Consider the following 27,503-nt stretch of genomic DNA (forward strand, 5'->3'; position numbering starts at 1 on the left):
CCATTCATGCACTTAAGTGTTGACAAATCTTAAAGAAAAACAATTCGAAAGGCAACAGTTTAGGTATAGTAAAAATGGAGCGCTACACGACACAACAGCGTGTTTTCATTATTGAAAAATAATTCAAAAATAATGAACGCTCAGCGGACGCAGTTCGAAAATTTCATACAAAATATGGTTCGAATATGGGTTCTGAGAACCCATATGTGGTGATCGAAAAACAAATGCATCCACAACGTGTCACTGTTTGATGTGCATTTTGGGCTGGAAGCAAAATTGGAACATACTCATTTGAAAATGATGCTGGCAAGCAGTGACTGTTACTGGTGCTCAATTTTGAGACATGATAACACAGTTCGTTTGCTGAAATTGGATGGTATTGATGTGGCCAATATCTGGTTCCAACAAGGCGGTGCCACATGCCATACAGCAATGACTGCATTAGACATTTCCAGTTCGAGTACTCTCTCGTTTCGGTGATCCCATTAGGTCGTGGTATTTAACACTATTAGATTTTTTATGGGTTTTTTATTAAATCACAGGTCTATGTCAACAAGCCCACAACCACGCTTATATTAAAGAAGGTAATTCAACGTTGAAGTAACGAAGTTCGGCCACATTTATGGAGAATAGCCATGGAACATTTCTACAAACGAGTGCCGTGGACGCCATTTGCATGATGAGTTATTCCATAAATAACCCTATAGTCTGTACCTTATGATTCAACAAAACAATTACAGTCAAAAGACTCAAAAGTGTGTTTTCTATTTAATTCAAAACTTATGTTAATTCTGGGACACCCTTTATTTCAATCAATATGAACTTAATATACATTGTAAAACCTTTTATGACTTGTGGTTGCAACTTGAATTGATTTTTATCAAATTTCAAAATGAAGTGAAATGAATATTGATTGAACTGTAATCTCTTTAATGTTCCATTTTTATGGAAAAACTCATGACTGTCGAGTACAAGGGAAAATTTCTTCCTCTGTTCTGTGTATTTTCTTGAGTCATTAAGAAGAATTGTATATTATTCAAAAGAATCTTCTTGTACTCTTTCCATCGATCAGAATAGGATATATTATTCTAATATACAGGACGCCCCGATATATTGTTGTCTACACTGCTGGGCTGTTCTCTTCGTATTCTCTGAATGTTTGAGCCATTGTGCTACTAATCGATCAATACACAAGTATAATACAAAGCGTTCAAATATGACTATTATTACAAGGCATATGTAGACTCTACACTACTTCTAGTTATCAGGGAGAAAAAAAATACTGGTCCTCTATTCATTATTGTCATATCGATGTTTCTGAGTTTTATATACCTACATATGTGTAGTTCCAAAAATTCAAGTTTTTTGAAGTTGAAAAAGCGATTCATTTAAGTGTTTCAACTGTTTGAACTGATTCCACCAGGTAGCTAATTAATCATCTCACATCGAACTTAATCTTTTTCCATGAAAATCACCAGATACATGATAGCTGTATATAAATAGTTGAGTCGTGGCAGGAATAATTTATATGTATAACATTCATACTAGATATTCCTGTAAGTATAGAGGGTACAACCATAGGTGCAGTACATAAAACGAATTGAAATATACATTGAACTAAAAAAATGCATGTTTGCATATTTTTCTATAGTTTCCTCGCCAAATGGAGTTCTATTCATTCGGATTGATTGTCATCAACCAATTAATTCTCCCGATTCGACTCTTCACAGCGTTGTCACATGAAATAATGTCCTGTCCATACTGTTTGCTTCAGCCATCAAAGATTTTGCTGTCTACTTGTGATCTGGAAAACTGAATAAGCCCTCTGTTGAATGTAGGCCTTATGCCTATATAAAACTCAATGTTACTCAATGTTACAAATTTTTAACATATAACCTAAAAATAGAGTTGACAGTTGTCTGTAAAAATATACAAAAATAAATCAATATAGAAACAGTGAGAATAGATTTTATTATAAAATCCCAAAAAATCTCTGTGAAAAATATCCACATAACAACAGGTTATGGGCCCAGAGCTCTAAAAATAAAAACAATATATCATAAAACTCTCCAAGATGTCTCAGGAAAATGAAGAAGTGAAAGACCTCGCCGTTTTTCAAGACCCAGCGTCTTTCGCTATGTGGGACTTCGAGATCAGAATCCTTTTCGCCACAAAAGACTTAATCGACATTGTCGATGGTACAGAAACACTAGAAAATTGTGTCAATGAAGAAAGTAAGAACAAGTGGAAGCAGAAAGACAGTGAAGCCAAATATTACATCATGAAAACCATTGATAAAAACGTTAAAATCCATGTTTTATGCCGTGAAACTTCACATGCAATGTATGAAAAGTTTAAATCAATATTCAAAAGAGACTCTTCTCAGAGGGCATAACAATTGCTCCAAGAATTCTACAGCTTCAAGTATAATAGATCAAAAGATATGGCTAGCAACATAAGCGCTATGCAAAATCTTGCCTTCGAGTTGAATAAATTACAGAAAGAACAAATTGTGAGTTTGTGCCCAAAATGTATAAGTAGCTCCATCTATGAATAGTCATGTGAACTACATGTGTATTACCGGTTGCATATATAATTGCTGTAGTACTGTGGTAGTTTCTAGAATAAAGTTTGTCGAGCCATAGCAGTAGACGAAGACGGTGTTTCATTTTTCCTCTACTCTGCGTAATAGGTTATCGGCCCAGATTACCAAGCTTGAATTGGTGAAAAACGTGGTGTAACTGTGTAGTTTATTTTTTTTATGAGGAACAAAGTGATCGATCATCAGGAAATTCGTGGCGGAAAATGGCGAGTAGTTTTCTAGTAAACGTACCTAAGTTGAAGGGACGTGAAAATTACGAAGACTGGTCGTTTGCGGTTCAGAACGTATTAGTGTTGGAAGGACTTGAAAAGTGTATCTCGGAAGTTTCGGCAAATGATGATACTAAAGCGAGAGCAAAAATCATTTTGACTATAGACAGTTCGTTATATGTACACGTGCGTGATTCAAAAACGACGGTTGAACTATGGAACGCATTGAAAACTCTTTACGATGATTCGGGTTATACACGTAAAATCGGTTTGTTGCGTAGTCTCATAAATACAAGACTGGAAAATTGTGAATCCATGCAGGCATATGTAGATCAGGTCGTCGGTATTTCATACAAGCTTAGAGGAACCGGATTTAACATAGATGAGGAATGGATTGGGTCACTTTTATTGGCGGGCTTAAGTGACAGATACGCGCCAATGATCATGGCCATAGAACATTCGGGTTTGAAAGTGACAAGTGACAGCATAAAACAGAAGTTACTTGAAATGGATGTCGATGGTTCAAGTAGTTCGAGTGCATTCTTGGTTAAAAAACAGTCACAGAAAAAGAAGAAAAGTGCACAAAACGTCAGGAATGACGTGAAATGTTTCAAATGTCAGAAGCAAGGACACTTGCTGTGAAGTTTGAAGAGAATATATGCAAGATATTCAATGCAGATCGTGAACTGATAGCAACAGCGAACAAGATACATGGAGTATACCGTTTAAACACAAAGAGTAACTTAAAGTTAGTCGGATTGACAGTCCATGATGGAAAGTTATGGCATCGTCGTTTCGGTCACCTAAATACTAAGTATCTCAATGAAATGAGAGATAAAAATTTAGTTGATGGCTTATCATATAAAGATAAACTAAATTCAACGAAAGCTGATTGCAAAGTGTGCTGCGAAGCCAAGCAACATAGACTGCCATTTAAAAATGAAGGTACTCGAGCAAATGGTTTATTGGAAGTTATCCATATGGACGTTTGTGGACCAATGGAAACAAAGTCCATAGGTGGGTCGAAATATTTCCTGTTATTGGAAGATGACTATAGCAGAATGGCATTTGTATATTTCTTAAAAACTAAGGATGAGGTTTATGAAAACTTCAAGCAGTTCAAAGTTCTTGTTGAGAATTTCACAGAAAGGAAAATAAAGACAGTTCGATCTGACCAAGGAGGTGAATTTTGTGGAACAGAATTTGAGAAATATCTAAAAAATTGTGGCATTCATCACCAGAAGACAAATAGTTACACGCCAGAACAAAATGGAATGTGTGAAAGGCTAAATAGAACTATTGTTGAAAAAGCAAAATGCTTGATCTTTGATGCTGACCTAAGCAAAGAATTTTGGGCTGAAGCAGTTAATACTGCAGTCTATCTCAGGAATCGAAGTGTAGCTGCAGGAATTAATTCAACACCATATGAAAGGTGGTATGGAAGAAAACCGGATGTAAACAACTTGAGATGTTTTGGTAGTACTGTGATGGTCCACATTCCAAAACAAAGAAGGCTAAAGTGGGACAAAAAGACCGTAGAGTATTTACTAGTTGGATACAGCGAAAACGTAAAAGGTTACAGAGTTTTCAATCCAAAGAACAGAGAAGTAACTACAAGCAGAGATGTTGTAATCTTTTAGAAACCCAAGGAGAAAGAGCTGGTCGTTTCAGTGGGAGAAGAAAAAGATGAGACGGACGAAACTACTTCATCAACAACTAGCTGCAGTTATGAAGAAGAAGAATATACGAACAACAATGATGGAAGCGACTACATTCTAGAAGAAGAAATGCTCCAACCGGAAGATGGTGAAGCAGAATTAAGAAGATCTCAAAGAAGACCTAAACCTAAATTAATGATAGATTTTGTAACTTATTTTTCAGGTACAACTGATATGCCAGATATGTCTGAAGACCCAGTGAGCTATCAAGAGGCCATATCAGGACCTGATGGGAAGCTGTGGATGAAGGCTATCCAGATAGAGTTACAGTCATTTGAAGAAAATGACGCTTGGACATTGACAGATATCCCGAACACAGGAAGTATAGTTCAATGTAAATGGGTTTTCAAGAAGAAAATTAATTGTGATAACAATGAACATATAGAGCAAGGTTAGTTGCGAAAGGCTTTACACAGAGATATGGAGTAGATTTTGAAGAAACGTTTTCTCCAGTGGTGCGCCATTCAACATTGAGAATGCTTTTTGCTTTATCAGTTAAGTTGAAGTTAAGAATTTATCACTTAGATGTCACAACAGCATTCTTGAATGGCGAGCTGCAGGAAAGAGTCTTTATGCAAATTCCTGAAGGTCTTTATGATTTAGTGTCTAAGACTAAAGTTTTAAGATTGAACAAAGCTATATATGGTCTAAAACAATCCTCGAGAGTGTGGTATACAAAGGTTGAAGTAGTTTTGAATGAGTTAAATTATGAAAAATGTCCATATGAACCTTGTTTATTTGCCAAGACTGTAGGAAGTTTGAGAACCATTGTCGCTTTGTACGTAGACGATTTCTTTATATTTTCTAACGATGAGAAAGAAACTGAAAATATTAAAGATGAATTAAGCCAAAAATTTAAGATAAAGGATTTAGGACAGATAAGAAATTGTTTAGGAATGAGAATTTCTATAGATCATAAAAAGAATGAAATTTTTATTGATCAGGAACAATATATTGAACATATGTTGAAGAAATTTCACATGCAAGATTGTAAAGAAATTACAACTCCTATTGAATGTATCATTAAATTAGATAGGGATAATTCATGTAATGGAAATTATCCTTACCAACAGTTGCTTGGAGGTTTAATGTATCTGGCCATGTTGACCAGGCCAGACATTGCTTATTCAGTCAGTTATATGTCTCAATTTAATACATGTTTTGGTAGAACTCATTGGGAATATTTGAAACGTATTTTGAGATATTTGAAGTGTACCAAATCTTATGGACTGAAATTTACTGAAGATAACAATGCTTTATTGGGATTTGTTGACTCTGATTGGGCAAGTGACAAATTGGATCGTAAATCTTATACAGGTTTTGTTTTTAAATAATCAGGTTCAGTAATTTCATGGGAAAGTCGAAAACAAAAGACTGTTGCTTTAAGTAGTTCAGAGGCCGAATACATGGCAATATCTGAGGCTTCGAAGGAAGCAATATACCTTCGGAATCTGATTTGTCATTTAACCAAGGATAGTAAGATCGCAATTGTATTATATAATGACAATCAAAGCGCTCAGAAATTGGCTATTAATCCATTACATCATAAGAGATCCAAACATATTGATGTTAGACATCACTTCATTAGAGACACTTTGTTGAATGGATCTATTGATTTAAGATATTTGAAGACAGCTGATATGCCTGCTGACATGTTGACAAAAGGTGTTAATTGTAAAAAGCATTATGTATTTTTGGAAAAACTAGGAGTTACAAAACAATGTTAATTCACTAATTTTGTGCAAGTGGGAGTGTGAGTTTGTGCCCAAAATGTATAAGTAGCTCCATCTATGAATAGTCATGTGAACTACATGTGTATTACCGGTTGCATATATAATTGCTGTAGTACTGTGGTAGTTTCTAGAATAAAGTTAGTCGAGCCATAGCAGTAGACGAAGACGGTGTTTCATTTTTCCTCTACTCTGCGTAATACAAATCACAGATAACATGCTCATTCCAAAAATATTGTCTATTTTACCAGAGGAAATCAACCATTTTACTACAGCATGGGATTCCACAAGAGAAGAAGAAAAAACTATAGAGAATTTAATCGGAAGACTTATCAGAGAAGAATCAAGACTGAAAAACAACAACGATGAAAGAGTTGCCTTCAAAACTACTTTCAAGAAGAACAAGAAGAATTTCAAACCTTGTCCTATATGCAAAAAAACAAACCATAAAGAAGAAGACTGTTTCCTCAAGAATAAACACGAGTCCAAGCAAAATTATCCTGAAGAAGACAAAAATAAACCCTGTACGATATGCAAAAAAACTAATCATAAGGAAGAAAACTGTTTTTTCAAACCTGGTGGAAAATTCAACAAAAAGAATTATGGCAAAGACAACAGTAATGACAAAATCTCCTTTTATACATGTGAAGATGACTCCACAGAAGAGATGGACACAAGGAAGACAAACCAACCTCAAGAAGCTGAAATACACATTACTGAAGAAAATAAGGATCTGGTGATGGTGGTAGATAGTGCATGTACCGGACATATGTGTAACAAAAGAAACCTACTGACAAATTTAAGGAAATATGAAGGAACTGTCAGAATTGCCAAATAAGGAAGTTCAATGAAAATAGTTGCTTCAGGTGAGTACGAAGGAGAAAACTGTATTTTAAAAGATGTGTCATATGTTCCAGATCTTAGCAGAAATCTCATATCCGTTCATGCAATAACAGAAAGTAACTGTGATGTTCTGTTTACAAAGACAAGTGTAAAAGTCCTAAAAAATGAAGTTACTATTTTAGAGGGAGAAAAGTCCAAAAATGGTTTATACGAGTTGAAAATAAAACCGCAGAGTGAATCCTCCTTCCTATCTGAACAAGAAAAACAAGAGTGGCATCGTAAATTAGGTCATCCTAGCTCTGACCACACCTCGAAAATAACAAGAATCTGCAATGGTCTACCTCAAGAATTATGCTCTCCAAACAAATTCTGTGAATCATGTGCTAAAGTCATAGACCTATAAAACACATGGACGCGCCCTTCCAGTACGTCCATGTCTCCAGCCCCCCCAAATTTGAATATTTCACTTTTTTTGACGCTAAAGTTTTGTACTAGTTTTGTACCGAAATGTACCGTTAGAAAAAAGTTTTGTACCCCTAATTAAAGTGACGAAAATACGGTTTTCAGTTTGGGGGGGCCGTAGACATGCTCACCCCCCACTTTTGAAATTGCAATTTTTTTGTATTTCAAAGTTTTGTACTAGTTTTGTACCGAAATGTAGCGTCAAGAAAAAGTTTTGTACCCCAAGATTAAGGAGTCTTAGGAGGGTTTGAAATTGGGGGGGTTGGAGACATGTTTTCGAAATAATGGGATTTCTGTTTTCGAAACAAGCTAAAACATGAGTACTAGTTTTGTACCGAAATGTACCGTTGAGAAAAAGTTTTGTACCCTAATTAAAATGAAGAAAATACAGTTTTCTGTTTGTCTACAGTACCCCCAAGCAGAAAACTGTATTTTCTTCATTTTAATTAGGGTACAAAACTTTTTCTCAACGGTACATTTCGATACAGAACTAGTACTCATGTTTTAGCTTGTTTCGAAAACAGAAATCCCATTATTTCGAAAACATGTCTCCAACCCCCCCAATTTCAAACCCTCCTAAGACCCCTTAATCTTGGGGTACAAAACTTTTTCTTGACGGTACATTTCGGTACAAAACTAGTACAAAACTTTGAAATAAAAAAAAAATTGCATTTTCAAAAGTGAGGGTTGAGCATGTCTACAGTACCCCCAAGCAGAAAACTGTATTTTCTTCATTTTAATTAGGGTACAATACTTTTTCTCAACGGTACATTTCGATACAGAACTAGTACTCATGTTTTAGCTTGTTTCGAAAACAGAAATCCCATTATTTCGAAAACATGTCTCCAACCCCCCCAATTTCAAACCCTCCTAAGACCCCTTAATCTTGGGGTACAAAACTTTTTCTTGACGGTACATTTCGGTACAAAACTAGTACAAAACTTTGAAATAAAAAAAAATTGCATTTTCAAAAGTGAGGGTTGAGCATGTCTACAGTACCCCCAAGCAGAAAACTGTATTTTCTTCATTTTAATTAGGGTACAAAACTTTTTCTCAACGGTACATTTCGATACAGAACTAGTACTCATGTTTAAGCTTGTTTCGAAAACAGAAATCCCATTATTTCGAGAACATGTCTCCAACCCCCCCAATTTCAAACCCTCCTAAGACCCCTTAATCTTGGGGTACAAAACTTTTTCTTGACGGTACATTTCGGTACAAAACTAGTACAAAACTTTGAAATACAAAAAAATTGCAATTTCAAAAGTGGGGGGTGAGCATGTCTACGGCCCCCCCAAACTGAAAACCGTATTTTCGTCACTTTAATTAGGGGTACAAAACTTTTTTCTAACGGTACATTTCGGTACAAAACTAGTACAAAACTTTAGCGTCAAAAAAAGTGAAATATTCAAATTTGGGGGGGGCTGGAGACATAGACCTCCTTCCAGTGAGTTTCAATAGCCACGAGTGCGGCCAACATGAGATGGAACTAGTATGGGCAAGAAAACGTTACTTAGAACGCCTTAGCGCTAAGCGCATACGATTTATTTTGATTTTTTTTTATATAGGGGAAATTAGAAATGAAATTTGCTTAGAAATATTTCGATGATTTATTATAAACATAATTCTTTTAATTTAGGTATTGATTTCCGAGCTATATTGGCGCCCGTTAGAGATAAAAACAAGTATGTACCTATAATCGAATAAAAAAAATTAAACGAATATTAGTATCATTTAGATTGCGTTTAATGATCCAATTAGAACTAAAGAGCACAATTTTTGCTTTCGGCAACTATTCCTCCGAAAATACAACAGATGAGTTCATGAAAAGTTTGTGAATAAATTGATTTGAATAAAAAGAATTGAGCACATTTTTAGCCAACACAATATTCTGATTTCTTATTGGTTCAATATCTGAAAAAATATTTCATTGAAGGATATTTATATTTTGTCCCAATGGAAAAGCTCGCATTTTGGGCATTTATTTTCTCTTCTAATCTCAAGTGCTTCTTGAGTATTATTTTATCTAGATGAGAAAAGAATTGACATACATTCATTGATTTGAAATGAATAATTCAACTATGATATACCTAATAAATCGATTAATACATTCGAAGTTACTATACCTGTGAAATTTCACTTTATCTGTCTTTTCCACTCATTTCGTACTATTAATTGCACTCTACGAGGACACCATTATTACTTTCATAATAGAAAAAGGATACGACATTCAAAGTTGATCTAAAATTGATGGGAAAATTCTGAAATTTTCGATAAATACAAAGTGCAAACGAATGTTTTGCCCATACTAGCTCAATCTTATTTCGGCCGCACCCCCTCTCTCTCTACGCCGTGTCCACGTTTTTAATATGTCTATGGCTAAAGTCAAATTAAACAGAAAGCCATTTTCAACTGTTAGAGAGGGAGCAAAAAGACCTTTAGAAATAATACATACAGATTTGAGTGGACAAATAGATCCTCCTACATATGATGGATACAACCATTACATGACGATAATTGACGATTATACCCATTTTTGTACAACTTAGGGTAAAGTGGGGTAGGTTGAAACAGAGGGCTGGTTGAAACATTTTGAATTTTCCGCTTTTAGAGTCATTCAATTAGTGGCGCTTCTACCCAATTCTAACATACCACCAGTTAACCTTACTTAAAAAGTCAGTTCGTGTTTGGCTGTTGAGTGACGAGTACGTGTGTGTTTTGGATCACGTAAAGTAAAATTTCATTATTCTCTTTATAAGGCTGTGTTACTTTCGTGTTGGTTTTCATGATTTATTTTGATGTTGGTAAGTATTTAGCATCTATTAATCTTCATCATAAGATATAAGGACTTTTATTTTGCTCATTTGGTTTTGCATCTTGTTGAAAAATTTCTAAAAAAACGTGGGTGGGGTACGATGAAACTAAACAAATGGGGCAGATTGAAACGTTTCATCCTGCCCCGATATCTGTTCTGGTTGGAATTTGATGTTAAATTTTGTAACTAGGGCTATAATCATGAGGAATCGCATCAGGAAAACACAGCCATTTTGTCACGAGGATATGCAAAGTGCCGTAAAAGCAGTAATAACCGATGACGTGAAAATTAGACCTGCTGCCATCCGATATAGAATGGATCATGTGACACTAAGCCGGTAATTAATTGTTATTGACTACGATGTGGTAAAATTAATAAATCTTGAATATTTTCAGTTACGTTAAGAAACAGAGAGCCCTCGGAAAGAATCAGGAAATTATTAATTGCAAGCCACACTATCAGACCCGCCTTGTGTTTACGAAAGATCAAGAGTCCATACTTGCTGAATATTTGAAAACCTGTGCGAAAATGTGTTACGGAAAAACTACAAGAAACACCCGTGAGCTGGCTTATGAAATGGCTACGCTTAATGGAATAAAAGTGCCAGAAAGCTGGCATAAAAATAAATCGGCTGGTTTAGATTGGATGCGAGGATTTTTTAAGAGAAATGGAACTTTGAGCATAAGACAACCAGAGAACTGCTCGTTGTCAAGAATGACATCTTTTACTAGACCAAATGTGGAGTTATTCTTCCACAACCTGGAAGAAGTTTTAAATAGATTTGGTGATCAACTCACTGGCTCTCGAATATTCAATCTGGATGAAACGGCCACTAGCACAGTTCCAAGCAAATCTGTAAAAGTCATCGCCCAGAAAGGTGCAAGGACCGTTTCCAATGCAGCATCTGCTGAACGTGGAATTTTAGTAACTACTACTTGCATTATTAGTGCATCAGGAAATTCGATTCCACCAGCCATGGTAATTCCACGTGTAAAATTTCGGGATCATATGCTAATGAATGCTGTTCCTGGTACATTGGGTTTAGCTTCACCTAGCGGATGGATGAGTGCAGATCTATTTCCAAGGGTAATGGAACATTTTATCAAGTATAGCTTATCATCTAAAGACAACCCTACAGTTCTAATCATGGATAACCACGCCAGCCATATGTCGATCGAAGCTATCGACATGGCAAAAAATAATGGGGTGACGATCATTACTTTGCCACCGCATTGTAGTAACAGACTTCAACCTTTAGACGTCACATGCTTTGCGCCTTTTGAAAAATTCTATTCAACGGCAGGGCCGTCGCTATAGGGGGGGGAGGGGGGGAGCGTCCCCCCCCCGGAGCACATTCGAAAGGGCGCCAAATAGGCCGCGCAGGCGCGAAATCATAACAAACTGCGTGCCCCGCCATCTAATCGATTCATGAGAACTACAGTGGCGGCATTGTAAAGTCTCGTTGTCAGAGCGGTCAGCGGTGTGAACACATGAGTTTAACCATTTAAAAGCATTTTATCGTATTATGGATCCCTGCCAAAAAAAGCTCAAACCGTCTGGAGCGGAATTCAGAAAAAGGGCGCAGAAAAGGAAAATTGAGACGGAAAAAGCCGCAAATGTGATGGATACATGAATGAAATAAACATAACATAAAATTGAAAACTCTTTGAAACTCAGAAATTTGTCTAGAACACGCTGGGTTGCTAGAGCCGAAAGCATAAAGACCGTCAATATTTCCTACGAAGAGATAGTTCAACTCCTCGAAGAAATTGCCGAAAATACTGACTTTGACAGCACCTCTAGAACAAAAAGTTCAGGATTGAGAAAGAAAATTTCGAATTTTGACTTCATTGTAACCCTTTATTTCATGAAAAATGTGATGTTCAAACTAAAAAATTTAATTGAATCTATCGAGACTCCCGAAATAAATGTGATCGATTGTAATTATATTAGAATAACACATTCAAATTTTGAAAACAATGAATGAAAATAGCTCATCTATCGATGATTTGATCGTCAGCGCAAAGCAGTTTGCTGAATAATTCGACATCAATGTTGAAGAAGACTTTAAAAAATTTCATCGGCGTCGATTAGGACCCCAAAAATACGATAGCAGAAATGAAAATGAGACAATTTTAGGTTTATATACATTTTATAGAAAAGAGTTCAAACAAGTATTAGACACGCTCATTAATAATTTATCATTGAACGTGATATCAGTAATAGAAACGTTAGATCCAATATTTAAAGTTTTCCATTTTCCGCTGAAATCACAAAATTTGAAACTGGAGTACTTAGAAGCATTGATCAATATGATTCCGCCAAAGCTAGATAGGCCAGTCCCACAAGCATTACTTACCGAACTCATGATTTTATTTTCTGATTGCGAATCATGTAAATCATTAACTGAAGTAGCTGGTGTATTGGCAACGAAATATAAAATGTTAAAACTGGCCCATTACATTTTAAGATTTGTCGTAACCGCTGGTTATGGTACCAGTACTAACGAGAGAACGTTTAGTCAACTTAAGTTAGTAAAAAATGTTCTCAGAACAACAATGTCTGATCAGCGTCTGAACGATTTGCTTCTACTGAAATGCGAAAAAAAAATCGCAGCAACTCTTTCTCTTGAGTCAATAGTGACTTCTTGGAGCCTATTAAAATTAAAAGAACGAAGAATTAAAGTGTGATTTGAATAGCAATATTCATGAGAATATTTTCTTGTTTCGTAGATTAGTTTAATTAATCACAGATTTATTATTACACTTGTTACTTAAAATATTTGTGAGGTATTTTCATTTATACTCATGTTCATTTATAATTAACTCTTTAAAAAACTGTAGGTACATATTTGTATTACATATCGTAATACACCTTTTCCATATTCTTGTTTTTTTCGATATCCTGTGAATTTTTTTTAAAGAGGGGCGCCAAAATTGAATTCCCCCCCCTCGGAAAAGCTCTTCGCTACGGCCCTGGATTCTTTGGACCAAAATATGGCGATAGGACCTAATATACCTCAATAAAATATTGCTGTGGAGAAAGATAGAGGGCGTTAAAGTTGAATTTTCTATAAGGGGACAGAATAATATTTTCTTCGAAGTTCGAAAGTCCTTTATTAAAAGAATTAGAAAAGGCATAGAAGTCGGAGGAGGCTACGTAGAACATTTAATTCATGTTTATTCTTTTTATGTTACATTGTTTTATCGTCGAAATAAATAAATAAAATAAATGAATCGTTACTTCAAATCCCCTTCCGATGCTCTGAATTGTTCAACTGTGTTTTTCTTAAGAACGGATGAAAATACAGTGAAATTATCAGCAAAAAACTATGGAGGGTAAAGCCTCCATACAAAAAACGAAAAAAAAATTCAATATATATATATATATATATATATAGGTATATTTGGTCCTATCGCCGTATTTTGGTCCGAACAATCTGCCCTTAGCCTATGTCCCAATAGTTATGAACCACCCTGTATAATTCTACTTATTCGATATTTTCTTTACACCTGTAAAAATCATGTAATTCAGTTTCTCCTTCAATTATTAAAAACTAAAACTAAAATTATCTATAAATATTAGGAATTCATATAATATGTTTCATTCAATTTGAATTTTCAATCATAATGAATTTTTCAATATTCATGTTCTGTGGAAATGAATTTTGTCGAAATATCATCAGACAAGGCTTAAAAGAATCTGAAATCGAATCATAATCTTGGGGATTGTGTTGTCGGGCTGATCTGAGACATACAAATCATTCTGCTGCTTTCAAATTTTTTCTAGGAAAATGTCGTATGCAGTTGTCTGCTTTGTGGATGAATGCCAGGGCGATTCAGAAGTTGTCCAAGAAGTGCCCATTTCTTGGCTAAGGAATAATAATACGATGTGTATGTGGCTTCCATCAAACATCTCGTATCATATAATAAACGGAACACCACCATCAAGTTCATGGAAATTATGTCCTATCAGGTGTGATCGAATTTGTGGTAAGTTACTGATATTCTTTCCAAAAGAGCGTACACAAATATTTTCATTTTAATAAAAATGAATTCGCTTGTTCAAGTGATGTGAAGCCTTGAAAAAATTCAGCAATGCTATCAAAAATTATTTCAATTATGTACATATATTATGAAAGGCTGTCGTATTTGTTAGGGTAGATTTTTGCCATTTACAATAAAAAATATTGGAGTATTAAAATTTCATTTTGTATTTACATTTTTATGTATTTCAGATAGTCTTGCAGATGCTAGAAGGCGCTGAATTAGGGAATCCTCATCAGAAGATGAAAAAGGCAGAGGCCTAAGAAAAATAATTTTTTCGAAGCACCTGATAGGTAAATAGGTTTCTTTGTGATCATCAAGCAAACTTCAAATCATTAATGAATATTGAGTATATTACAGCAAAAATGATTTTTTTTTATAAAATAGACTCTAAATTTCAGTAAAGCTGGATTTCAGTTCAATCATACTATGATTTGGTCAAAATTATCTAACAGTCGCTGATGAGATATATGTTTGGATAGTAGAAGTATTCAAACCCTATTTTTACCAGAATTTGACTATTTTCTACGAGTCTGAATAAAATTTATTTACTTTCCAAATAAGTACAAGGAAATTTGTTGTTTCATGAACCTATTATTCACTCAAAAATTTTTTAAAGGTCATTATTCTAAATGTGCGTCTCCACCAATGGAGGAAGCTGATCAATCATCAGCAGATTCAGGTAATAGTTTTTTGCTAGAAGACAAAAAAAGTTCTTCAGCCTTTTCTACAATCGATGTATTTTTTTCAGATTATAGACTACAGGAGATCGGGATGCCACAACCAGGTAAAGTTTGTAACTGCATCTGATATATTTTGAAATAGTAAAATGGAATGGTGTTCCATTGAGAGAATTACATACAGTTAATAAAGATAGTTTCGGTTGGGTTATCAGTTTGGATATGTTAAATTTTATTGGAGCTAATTGTATTGAGTTCATTATTGAATCCATTAGGAATGTATGATAAGATATAATTTAAATGTTTCTATCAGAAATGTATATTCTGTAGAAAACACCTTTTTCAAACACAGGGCAAATAGTTTGTTATTGCAATAATTTTTAACCACATAGGCCAGGTCTTCTCAAAATGGAACACAATATGATAATTTTATTTGAAACATGGAAATGGTCTATTATATCTAAATACCCTAATCTCTAATGATAATATTATACTTCTAAATTACCTAATAGCGTGAATAATCTTAAGACCTATATATCTCTTAATCACAAATATTTTGCTTTTCAGAGAACGTAACTCGGTTATGGCCTGCTCAAACATCTTCCAATTTCTACAGCCCTCCCTGCATGACAGGGACAGTTGCTATCGAACACAATGGCACACTCGAGTTTCTTTTTAACAGAATGCATTTGTGCATTTTTACGCAGAATAAAAAATAACTTTAAATGTTGAGAGGAACCCCTAGTTTATAAATTGATTGTATTTTATAGAGATCTTACGACACCCATCATGGCCAAAACAAACAGGTGTCAACCAACATGAGCCACCTACCACTGGTAAGTTATATACATTGAATATTTCACAGTCTGTTCATTTCCAGTTACGAAATGAAGGATATCTACAAGTGCTGTTCATGATTGTTTATTTTTATAGAAAATCGATACAAAATACCTGATCGACCCTCGTCGATTATCAATCAAGAGGTTCAGACTAGAGAGACTAGAGTTGAAAACAATGGTAAAAATATTTCTTGAAGAGAAAAATACAGGGAACAACAAAATGAGTTATAATATTATAAAATTCACTTCTAGGGAACCTAGAAAGAAAGATTGATAGGTTGACTGAGCTTGTTGGAAGGATTCTCCTAGAAATAGAAGAGATAAAGTTACAGCGAGGAAAAAATGAAGTGCTGAATCACACCGGTTTGAGGAATGAATTTCCGTTTACATCTCTGGAAAAACTTAAGGAATTTGAGGCAAGACTAGAAGATGAGGAGGAGAAAAAGAAAGTGGTGAGTTTTTATCTTGAGAGAATGCACAATAATTTTTTTTCTTGGATATATTAATTCACTTTATCAAAAATACACTTTAGGTTATCAGGATGTTTTTTTCAGTTCCTTTTCTAAAGAATTATTTGTTTTTCAGACCCAATACTTCAAATCTATAGGAGGGTTGACTGCGAAGGACTTTCATTCGAGGGTGATGGCAAGGGTCTTCACAAATTCCCTTGCCATGCAGTGTTCTTGGAAGGGATTCAAGAACAATTATAAGGTGGAGAGTATGTTACTCCTACAATGTTTATATGGTAAGAAACTCTTCAATTTATCCATAATCTTCAATGAATTCAGGAAACTTTGAAGGCCAAAAACGATTTGTAAGAGTATAAGTTCAATCAGATGTTGATGAAACAGAGAACAATTGTAAGATGACTTTTTTGTTGTTCATGCAGTATTTCAGCATTTCTGAATTCAACTGAACTGCATAAAGCCAATATGTGCAGAAATGACATTTGTTTTATTTATGATATGACAAGTAATACTGGAAGATCCATTGAACAACTGTTCTTCGAACTCTGAACTCATTGAATGATTCGTTAAAAAACCTATGCAATAGTTAGGGTTTTCACTCCCAATCTCTGGAACAAAATCAATAAAAAATTTGAAATGAACGATTTGCTCCTGCGTAAATTCTTGCACTAATTTGTCAGGAGCCAATCAAGTAGAGAAAATTGTTGCCTGACAATGAACTGAAAAAAAAAATTGAAATTATAATTATATACAGTAACGGATAGTCAATATCTATATCATTGATTTTCATCTGATGAAGGAGTCTGATATAGACTCCGAAACGTTACTATATATAATTATAATTTTAAAGTTCTTCTTTTCAGTTCATTGTCAGGAAACAATTTTTTTCTACTTGATTTGCTCCTGACAAATTAGTGCAAGAATTTACGCAGGAGCAAATCGTTTATTTCAATTTTTTTATTGATTTTGTTCCAGAGGTTGGGAGTGAAAACCCTAAAAAGTTTCAGAAAATGCAAAATCATCCTAGATTGAATTTCAGTCGACATCTATGCAATAGTGTTCATCTAAATCTGTTACACAATCACCACTTTTTTTGGAAGATATCTTTGAAATTAATTTATATGATCGTATATTTCGTATAGATGTCGAACATAATACATATGTGATTTAATGTTCTTTGATATTAGCCAGAAAATAGTTATTCTCTGCTCTACCAAAATCTTCAGTTGTTTATCGAGATGACTTCAAGTTTCTTTCTCTGAAAACTTGCACCCCATTTTGTGAAACAGTCGCTTTCCGTTATGTGAAAAAAACATTTAATCTGTTCATTTTTCAGATGCAATTTGTGTGGAATACCCCACAACTCTAAAGGAATTCGAGATCCTAACAAGAGACTGGCTTCGCCATGCGAAGCAAAGGAAGGAGCGGGAAGCACCGTTGGCCAGATCCTTGGCCCCCTGAATTACTGAATTCTATAATAAAATAAGTGATCAAAAGTTAAATAATGTTTTTTTTCCATACCATTCCATTCTTTCTGTAACTAATGCCGAAACCCACTCTCTAATAATAATCTGGAAATTAAGGTGAGCAGAGAATATGAAGAAAGTTGTGAACTTTACCATCTCATATTCTTTCTTCCCTAATTGAACTTAAAAATGAATAACGCGATTTTTCATTTTTCACTCCGTAAATTTTTTTAACCACTACATGGTAGCGTTCAAAATCATTGTCCGGTGTGCATCCGACGTCTGACGCGGTTGTTCGATTGGTGATCGAACCGCGTTGATTGAAGCAGAGACAAATACTTTACAACAAAGATTATAGAGTTAGTTAACCTAACTCTATAATCTTTGACTTGTCAATACTTCGATCAACAGTCGAACCATTAAGAGCGCGCCGGGTGACGTTTGACGTTGAATTCTGAAGGGAACTCATGTGTTTCACTACACAGAACAGACCCATACTTGACTTACTTTATGTTTCACTATTCGTAAAACACGTTTAGGGCAAATAGTAACCACTTCACTCTTTGCATAAAGTAAGTCAAGAGGTGTGTTCTGTGACTCTTTGTTTAGGGGTTGAAGAACTCAACGAAGTGAAAATCATTCTATTAATTTTATACATTAAATTTCGATTTTTCCAAATGAAAAATATATTTGTTAACCTTGTTGTGCTAACAACTTGTAGCAGATTGAATAACATGAATATTCAAAAGAAGAATTTAAATTTTGGAGTAGATTACTTCCAATAAGAAAAAAATCTGCGATTGCCAGTGAGAAATTACATCAATCACAATGTGATTCTTTTTCTTAAAAAATTGAGTTTTTTTGCGAGTCGTCTGTTTGGTTTATGTGACGAAAATTTGAAGCCTATGAATCTTCTCACAAAATATTCTCATGGACCTACATGTGATGTAGGTCCATGATGCATTAAAATTGGAGGTATATGTAACATTCCTGGGAGGTACAATATAATTCTCTCAGGGCGCCTCTGGCATCAGAATATGATGCGTTCGAAGAGTCTGAAATCACTTCACATTATCAAATGATGAATGCTTCTCCAAACTTCCCAATGTGTTCACTATGTTACCTCAATGGGACTCAAATTTTGACGTAAAATGAGACTCGCATTCAGGTAACTTCGAGTTTCTTTTCGTGTCAGAATGTGAAGTAGAAAATGACCAAAAGGGTCCGAAATAGAAGTTCTGGAGATAATAATATGAGTAACAATTTGACTCGCAGATGAGATTTGAAACTGGGATGTGAGTATCAGTAATATCTCTGAGATCAATTTGTGTTTACTGGGTTATTTAGTTCTGTAGTTGACATCAGCTCTCTTAGGCTTTTGTTGGCTATGGCAGCAGAAAAAATTTCCATGTAAGGGTTTTTGATGTAAAGACTGCATTCCTGTATGGAGAACTCGAACAGGAAATCTACATGAAGATACCTGAAGGCTGTGAAGATGCAGGTAAAATCTGTCTCTTGAATAAAGCTCTATATGGACTAAAACAAGCTTCTTCAAGATGGAATAAAACATTAACCGATTTTCTTAAAGGTGAAGGGCTAATACAACTTAAAACAGATCAATGTATATTTAGAGGAGACCAGGGAGAAATGTACATGGCAATTCATGTTGATGATGGAATTATAATGGGAGATAATCTGAGCAAAATCGAGAATATTCTGAAGAAGTTGATAAACAATTCTGAAATGTCTATCGTAGAAGATCCTAATATTTATTTGGGAATACAAATTATTAAAACAAAAGATGGAATATTCTTACATCAAGAACAGTATGCGAAGAAAATTCCAGAAAAATTTGATATGTCTGAATGCAAAGTAATGAAAACTCCTCTTGTACCAGATGGGAAATCAGGAGATACACAAGATGAAATAGAAAAACCTTTATTTCCCTATAGAAAAGCCATAGGAAGTCTATTATATCTTTCATGTAAAACAAGACCTGATCTAGCATTTGCTATTAATTATGAAAGTCGATTTACTGAAGACCCAATGAATAAAGACTATAAAAATATAAAAAGAACATTGCGGTACCTTCAAGGAACAAAAGATTACGGCATATACTACAAGAAAAAGAATGATGGAAAAGATGTAATTGAACTGAAAGTTTACTGTGACTCAGACTATACAGGAGACCTGAATGACAGAAAAAGCACCACTGGATATATCATCCTATATAATGATGCTCCAATCAACTGGTTATCGAGAAAGCAGAGTATTATAGCCACATCATCCACAGAGGCAGAATACATATCTGCAGCTGAATGCATCAAAGAAATTGAATTTCTCAAGACACAAATAAAAGAAATCACAACAAGGAAAGCAAGGATAACTCTACATATTACTACGAGATGCTCCTCGTACTGGAACGCTGACGCCAGCTTCGTCTTCGCGGAAAGTGTTAGTGCGAGAAGAAAGTGATGACTCGGATTCTTCCAGAATCCAAGGTTTCCATGTGAAAAGAGACACATTCTAGTTAGTTCCATTTTAGAATTCATTCTGTTTGTAACTCCTTTCCGCTCTGTCCAATTATAAAGTCATTTAGTTTTTCAAAATTGTGATTTATAATTGAAAGAATAAAATTCTTTTTAAAAACAGAGTTTGCGGATCGAAAATCATAATTGGCGCTGCGAACAGGATTTCGAAACGGTTTTCGGTTTTTTCAAGAAACGAACTAACTGAAAATAGTTTCCACTAGTGAACACAAACTGTTCGAGGAACCCCGTTGAGTTTTAACTCTTAGTGCGAAATTCCAAACTTCACCAACCCACTTCGACCAGAAGGAAGGACGTTCCACCCTAGGATGCAAATCTTGGTGTAAGTCCTATTTTCCACCACATTTCCTATATCACCAGTATTCTTTATTTCGATGACAGACTCATCTCATCAATTAGAGATAATTGCTGAAGAGCCAGAAATTTTAGAATCTTTGAATTCTCATAATATTCAAGAACGCTTACTTAGGAATAATCGATTTCGGCCGTATCCTACTAGAAATTTCAATAACGAAATGAATCAAAACTCTTCTAACACCCCAACACTCCCAACAGTAGCCGACCCTATGTCTAGACAAGACATCCAATTATTACTTAATTCTATTCCAGAATTTTCACCGGGTAAAAATTTATCAATTTTCATAAACGAGGTAGATAATTTAGTCTTACATTTACGTGGCAGACTAACAACCGATCTCGAATTTTGCTTGAATTTTTCGATCCGTTCGAAAATCTTAAATGAAGCACGAGACTTCATCTCTTTCCAAAATGCGACGGATTGGCCTTCGATCAGACGTGCTCTCCTTCAGAGATACGGAGATCAAAGGAACGAAGAACTATTAATTGCTGCGGTTTCACAATGCGTCCAAAAAAGACAAGAAAATTATTTAGATTATTATTGCCGAATTTCAAAAACTCTGAGTGATCTCTTACAACACCTCTCTTTGAATATACAAGACCAAAATCTATTAACTTATAAAAAATGCGAAGCAGAGAAATTGTCACTAAAAACATTCCAAGCAGGATTACTCGAACCTTATAGATCCTATGTAAGCAATTTCGAGTTGAAGAGTTTAGAAGAATGCATCAATAAATGTAAATTTTATGACAACAGGAAACAAGAATGGGAATATTCCGAATTTCTTCGTAAATCCCAAGAAACCAAGAAGCCTTTGGCACAACCTCATTTCAAACAGAATCAAAATTATAATGATCATTTACCTAGATTTTCTAATAACAGTTTCAATCAAAATTTACCAACAAGATTTTTCAATAACACTTTCAATCAAAATTTACCAACAAGATTTTCCAATAGCAACTCTAATCAAAACTTACCAAACATTGTTTTTCCAAATAATCAACCTTTGAGAAATAATCAGAAATTTTTCACAAATCAAGAAGTTTTTGGTACTAAACCAGGGTCAAGTATCTATAAATCGAATCCAGAACCGACACCAATGTCAATTTCGACCAGAAATACAAAACCGACGCCTATGTCGATATCTACCAGAAATTCGAAATTCCCACAAAAACAATTATTCAACGTACAATTCAAACCCGATGATGTAATCGATCATGAAGCTGAATCTTACGAACCCGAACATTCTGAAGAAAATGTTATGAATTTTTCCGAAGAAGATGAGAATTATTATTACGAAATGGATGAAAATTTTCAAGAAGCTCCTCCAGAAACCCCAGGAACTTAGAACTCAATTCCTTGAAAATAAAATCAAAACTTCCTTACATTTATCTTCCAAAAATAAATTTGAAAATTTTAATAGACTCGGGTGCCACAAATTCAGTCATTAATAGAAAACCAGCATTTGAGAAATTTCTCCAATTTTTGTTCAAAGAAAAATTCAGTGTGTCCGGATTAGGAAATACAATTAACGCTGATGATAACATCAATATTCCACTGTTTTACGAATTAGGAATCCTCGACAATATTCATTTACATGTTGTCGACTGGCATAAAAATTTCGATGCTTTATTAGGAACATCCGATTTGCAAAAATTAGGTGCAAAGATTGACTATCAAAACCACATTTTGGAAATGAAAAATTTGAAAATACCTTTTAACCTCGAGTACTCCACGAATAAACTCAAACCAAATAAAACTATAGCAAGAACATTTGTAAAAATTCCAGTATCCCTAGAAAATGGTGACGTTTTACTACCCGAAATTAATTTTAAAAAATTCTCAACACCAGAATGTATAGCACGAGCCAAAAATGGTATTTGCCTAATTCCTATTTCAGAATCAATTAACGGGAATTTAGAGATTAACTTTTCGGAAAGAATACCCGTGAAAACAATATCTGAAACAGAAATATGTGCTCCTCAAATTGAAAATTCTAAATTAAAACTTTCAAAAAATATTCGTACGCAACACATGAATTCTGAAGAAAAACGAGAAATGAGAAATTTTGAAACTTTGTAGTAAATTCAAAAATATTTTCTATAACGAAAACTGCGATCTCTCTTTTAGCAATACTGTCAAGCATAAAATAAGAACGAAAGATGAAGAACCCGTTTACGTTAAATCTTTCAGACACCCTCACAGCATGAAAAAGATTATTCAAGAACAAATTCAAAAACTTTTAGATGATAATATCATTCGTCCATCTATTTCACCCTACAGTGCTCCAGTTTGGATTGTAGACAAAAAGAAAGATGCTTCCGGCCAAAAGAAATATCGTATGGTCATTGATTATCGCCGTTTAAATGAAAAAACCATTGAGGATAAATATCCGCTCCCGCGAATAGAAGAAATTTTGGATAATTTAGGAAAAAGTTGCTATTTTTCGACACTCGATATGGCAAAAGCCTTTCACCAAATCGAAATGGACGAGGAATCAATAGAAAAAACTGCATTCACCGTGAATAATGGTCACTACGAATATCTTCGTATGCCCTACGGATTGAAAAATGGACCCAGTACATTTCAACGCGTAATGGACAATGTACTTAAAGAATATCTTCATAAGTTTTGTTTCGTTTACATGGATGACATTGTCGTATTTTCAAAATCGTTACAAGAACATATTTGCCATTTGAAATCAATTTTTGAAAAAATTAGAGAATTCAACCTCAAAATTGAACTTGACAAATGTGAATTTTTGAGTAAAAATGTCGAATTCTTAGGACACTTAATAACTCCTGACGGAATATCTCCGAATCCCTCTAAACTGAAAGCTGTTGAAAAGTACCCTATTCCACGCACAGTGAAGGAAATCAAATCATTTTTAGGATTAATAGGTTATTACAGACGATTCATTCAAAATTTTGCTCACATAGTTTCTCCCATGACCAAATGCCTTAAGGAAGGAGCGAAAATTAAAATTGATGATCCCGACTATGTAAATGCTTTTCAATTATGTAAAGAATTATTGACAAATGCTCCGATATTAGCTTATCCAGATTTTGAAAAAACATTTAAATTAACAACAGATGCTTCAAATGTTGCAATTGGAAGTGTATTATCACAAGACAACCGCCCAGTTGCCTATTATTCAAGAACCCTAAATTCAGCCGAAAAAAATTATTCAACCATAGAAAAAATACTATTGGCCAAAAATGAGGAATAAAATCACAGAAATCATAAATAAATGCGAATTATGCCTTAAATAAAAATACGAGAGAAACCCTTATAAATTGAAATTTTCAGGTCCCCTCCTAGCTAAGCGACCTTTCGAAGTAATCCACATTGATACATTTTCTTTTCAAAATTCGAAGTTTTTAACAATAATTGATTTATTTTCAAAATACGCGCAATCATACCTTTTAAAAGACGGCACTGCTTTAACAATTCTCAATAAATTACGTCATTATTTTTCACATCACAATATTCCACAAAAGATTGTTTGTGACGAAGGACGAGAATTTCAGAACAAGACTTTCACAGAGTATTGTAAATTGAACAAATTCAATCTACATTTTACAACAGTGAACAATCCGAGCTCAAATTCTCCAATTGAACGATTCCATTCAACAATTTTGGAAAAACTCAGAATTCTCAAATTGAAAAACCCAAATGAAAATCCAGCTAATCTCATGATTACAGCAACATTAATTTACAATCAATCGATACATTCAGCGACTGGTTATTCACCTTTTCATTTACTTTATGGTCCATACGACAAATTACCAGAATTTGATTTGAATATGACTATTTATGAGCAGTATAACGAAAAACGAAAACAGGAAATTTTGCCATTTTTTGACCATATTTACGAACGAAATAAAAACAAAGCTCAGAAAACATTAAACAAGCTGAACGAAAAGCGAAATGACCCTCCAAATTTAGAGCAAGCAGAAGTTTACGTCGAACGAAACAGACCGAGACAAACGGATCCACCCTTCGAAAAAATTATTGTTGAACAGCAACAACAAAACAAAATAAGTGGTCTAACTACAAAATCAAGAGAAACAACAGCGCACATACAAAAAGTCAAAAAACTAAGAAAAAACGTTTGTTCTTTTCAGGATACTGCTGATCCTCCTGATTCAGACCCAAACAAACCAGGCCCTTCAGGTCCACGAAATAAAAAGTAATGGATACTTTGAAGAACCTTTGAGTCATGCCAAAATTCTTGATCATTACCATAATTTTCTTTTCTTCATAAATATTACCAATTTGCAAGACAATTTCGATCAGTTGAACGATAATTCTAATGACCTTCAGAAAGACCAAACATTCGATGAATTACCCCGTCGACTTTTTCACCAATTGAGTTTGAATTTGGATCAAATCGAACAAATCTTACGAAAATTTGTCAATAGAAAAGTTAGAAGAGGTTTGGCTAATTTCATCGGAAAAGGTATTAAATTCATTACAGGTAACCTAGACGATGATGATCTGAAAACTATTAACGAAAATTTAGAAAGCCTTCACAACAGCAAATCTTCCGAAATCGAAAGGATAAATAAATTAACTTCTTTTGCTAATCATTTGTCAAAAAGATATTCAGAAGATTTGGCTCTGCTAAACGAAAATATTATTCATACTAAAGCATTATTCCAGAATATTGAATCTACCGAAGGATTTCGAATCATTGTAGAATACCAAATGCTTCAGTCCCAAGCACTCTTGAACACTTTATTAATGCTAGAAAGGACTATAAGTTTTGCAATGAGAGAAATTCCAAATTTAGAAGTCATTAAAGTTGAAGAACTTTATTCCATCGGGACATATCTTGAAAAAATTTATAAGACACAGCAACTATCACCAATTGATCATGTTCATCTTTTCAAAATAATCGAATATGCAAAAATGTCTGTCATTGGAACGGAGGAAACTATCACATTCCTTCTCAAAATCCCAATTCTCAAACGAGTAATTGCTTCATATTCCCGAATCTACCCTGTACCCAATACCCAAGATATTGCTGTGATCCCGCCAAGGACGTATTCCATCAAAATCAACAACGAGGAATATTGGACCAATGAAATATGCAAATCAACATTGGGAAGTTAGATGGTGCTTTGCCTTCAACAGCCTACCAAGGAAGCATGCATTCTGTCAACCCCAGGTCGATGCCAAACAACACTAGTGAACAACGACTTCAACATCATCCACCCGCTGAAGAATCACCAGCTCCTGACCCTCTTCAAAAAGAACAAAACAGTACTAGAAGACTGCCATGGAATTCTATTCAGGAAATCAATCCAGGGAATCAACCTTCTAAGTTCCACCTGCCGAATTATTATTGAAGAATCCATCTACGATGACACAGTTCCTATTTTCGAAATAACTGCCAAAAACATTTCGAAAATTTCATTGAACTCCACCCACAAAATTGAATTTCACCTGAGGCATCTGAAAGAACCAACTTCAATCCTTCAAGAAGCAGAAAAACTTTCAGACCAGCCCATGTACCTACATCCAATAACTCAGGTCATTCAACAGTCTACAAGTGTGATATTGTGCTGTTTCACAATTCCTTGAATCATCTTCGTTATAAAGAACAAAACAAGGATCTCCGAGTTAATCTACAGTCCAAGGAAAATCATACACGTAGAAATGGAAGACATCACCCAAGGCCACCCAGCAGATAACAGAGACGTTATCTCTTAAGGGGGACAGTATTACGAGATGCTCCTCGTACTGGAACGCTGACGCCAGCTTCGTCTTCGCGGAAAGTGTTAGTGCGAGAAGAAAGTGATGACTCGGATTCTTCTAGAATCCAAGGTTTCCATGTGAAAAGAGACACATTCTAGTTAGTTCCATTTTAGAATTCATTCTGTTTGTAACTCCTTTCCGCTCTGTCCAATTATAAAGTCATTTAGTTTTTCAAAATTGTGATTTATAATTGAAAGAATAAAATTCTTTTTAAAAACAGAGTTTGCGGATCGAAAATCATAATTATATAGACAATCAGAGTGCAATACAGATGATAAAATCAGGACAACTGATGAGAAGGAGCAAACATATAGATGTTAGATACCACCATGTGAGTGAGCAATTTAGAGATGGTTTATTTGAAATAGAATATTGCTCAACAGATGAACAGACAGCAGATATCCTCACCAAGGCTCTACCTAAACATAAATTTGAGAAATTCAGGAATATTATTTTGAAACAGAATCCACGTTGAATCATATATCCTTTTTTTTTGTTATATTTTTTTTACTGAATGAAACATTGTGTTTTAAGGGGGAGTGTTGAATGTAGGCCTTATGCCTATATAAAACTCAATGTTACTCTATGATCGTGTCAAATTGTTAACATATAACCTTAAAATAGAGTTGACAGTTGTCTGTAAAAATATACAAAAATAAATCAATATAGAAACAGTGAGAATAGATTTTATTATAAAATCCCAAAAAATCTCTGTGAAAAATATCCACACCCTCTGCCCCATTCAATTAATATTCACTTGATATAATAATTGTAGGCTACTAGTTCTAATTCGAACTAGCCTAACAGATTTATGAGAATGTTCAAGATCTACTACAATTTTAAAAGACTGGCAACGTTGGTGCCATGCTTACGTAGGCAGAGGATCTACGCAGGCCCGACAGGACAATGGGCAATTAGTTGTTATCGTTACAATATACGCATGTGGCAGTCGCAAG

General features: G+C 34.6%; 1 protein-coding gene and 1 long non-coding RNA gene across 2 annotated transcripts; both read left to right on the plus strand.

The window, feature by feature from the left end:
* Positions 1 to 10,907: 10,907 nt before the first annotated feature.
* Positions 10,908 to 11,696, plus strand: LOC123317866 (MFS-type transporter clz9-like). The gene has a single exon (XM_044904476.1). It carries the CDS (start codon positions 10,908 to 10,910, stop codon positions 11,694 to 11,696), a length of 789 nt encoding a protein of 262 aa, XP_044760411.1.
* A 2,928-nt stretch (positions 11,697 to 14,624) lies between these two features.
* Positions 14,625 to 16,383, plus strand: LOC123317956. Its single transcript, XR_006538226.1, has 6 exons — positions 14,625 to 14,718; positions 15,045 to 15,107; positions 15,177 to 15,212; positions 15,673 to 15,941; positions 16,039 to 16,122; positions 16,197 to 16,383. It is a non-coding gene; the product is annotated as an uncharacterized LOC123317956 (long non-coding RNA).
* The last annotated feature ends 11,120 nt before the right edge of the window (positions 16,384 to 27,503 follow it).

The sequence above is a fragment of the Coccinella septempunctata genome, chromosome 7 (assembly GCF_907165205.1).
Source record: "Coccinella septempunctata chromosome 7, icCocSept1.1, whole genome shotgun sequence".
Taxonomy (NCBI): domain Eukaryota; kingdom Metazoa; phylum Arthropoda; class Insecta; order Coleoptera; family Coccinellidae; genus Coccinella; species Coccinella septempunctata.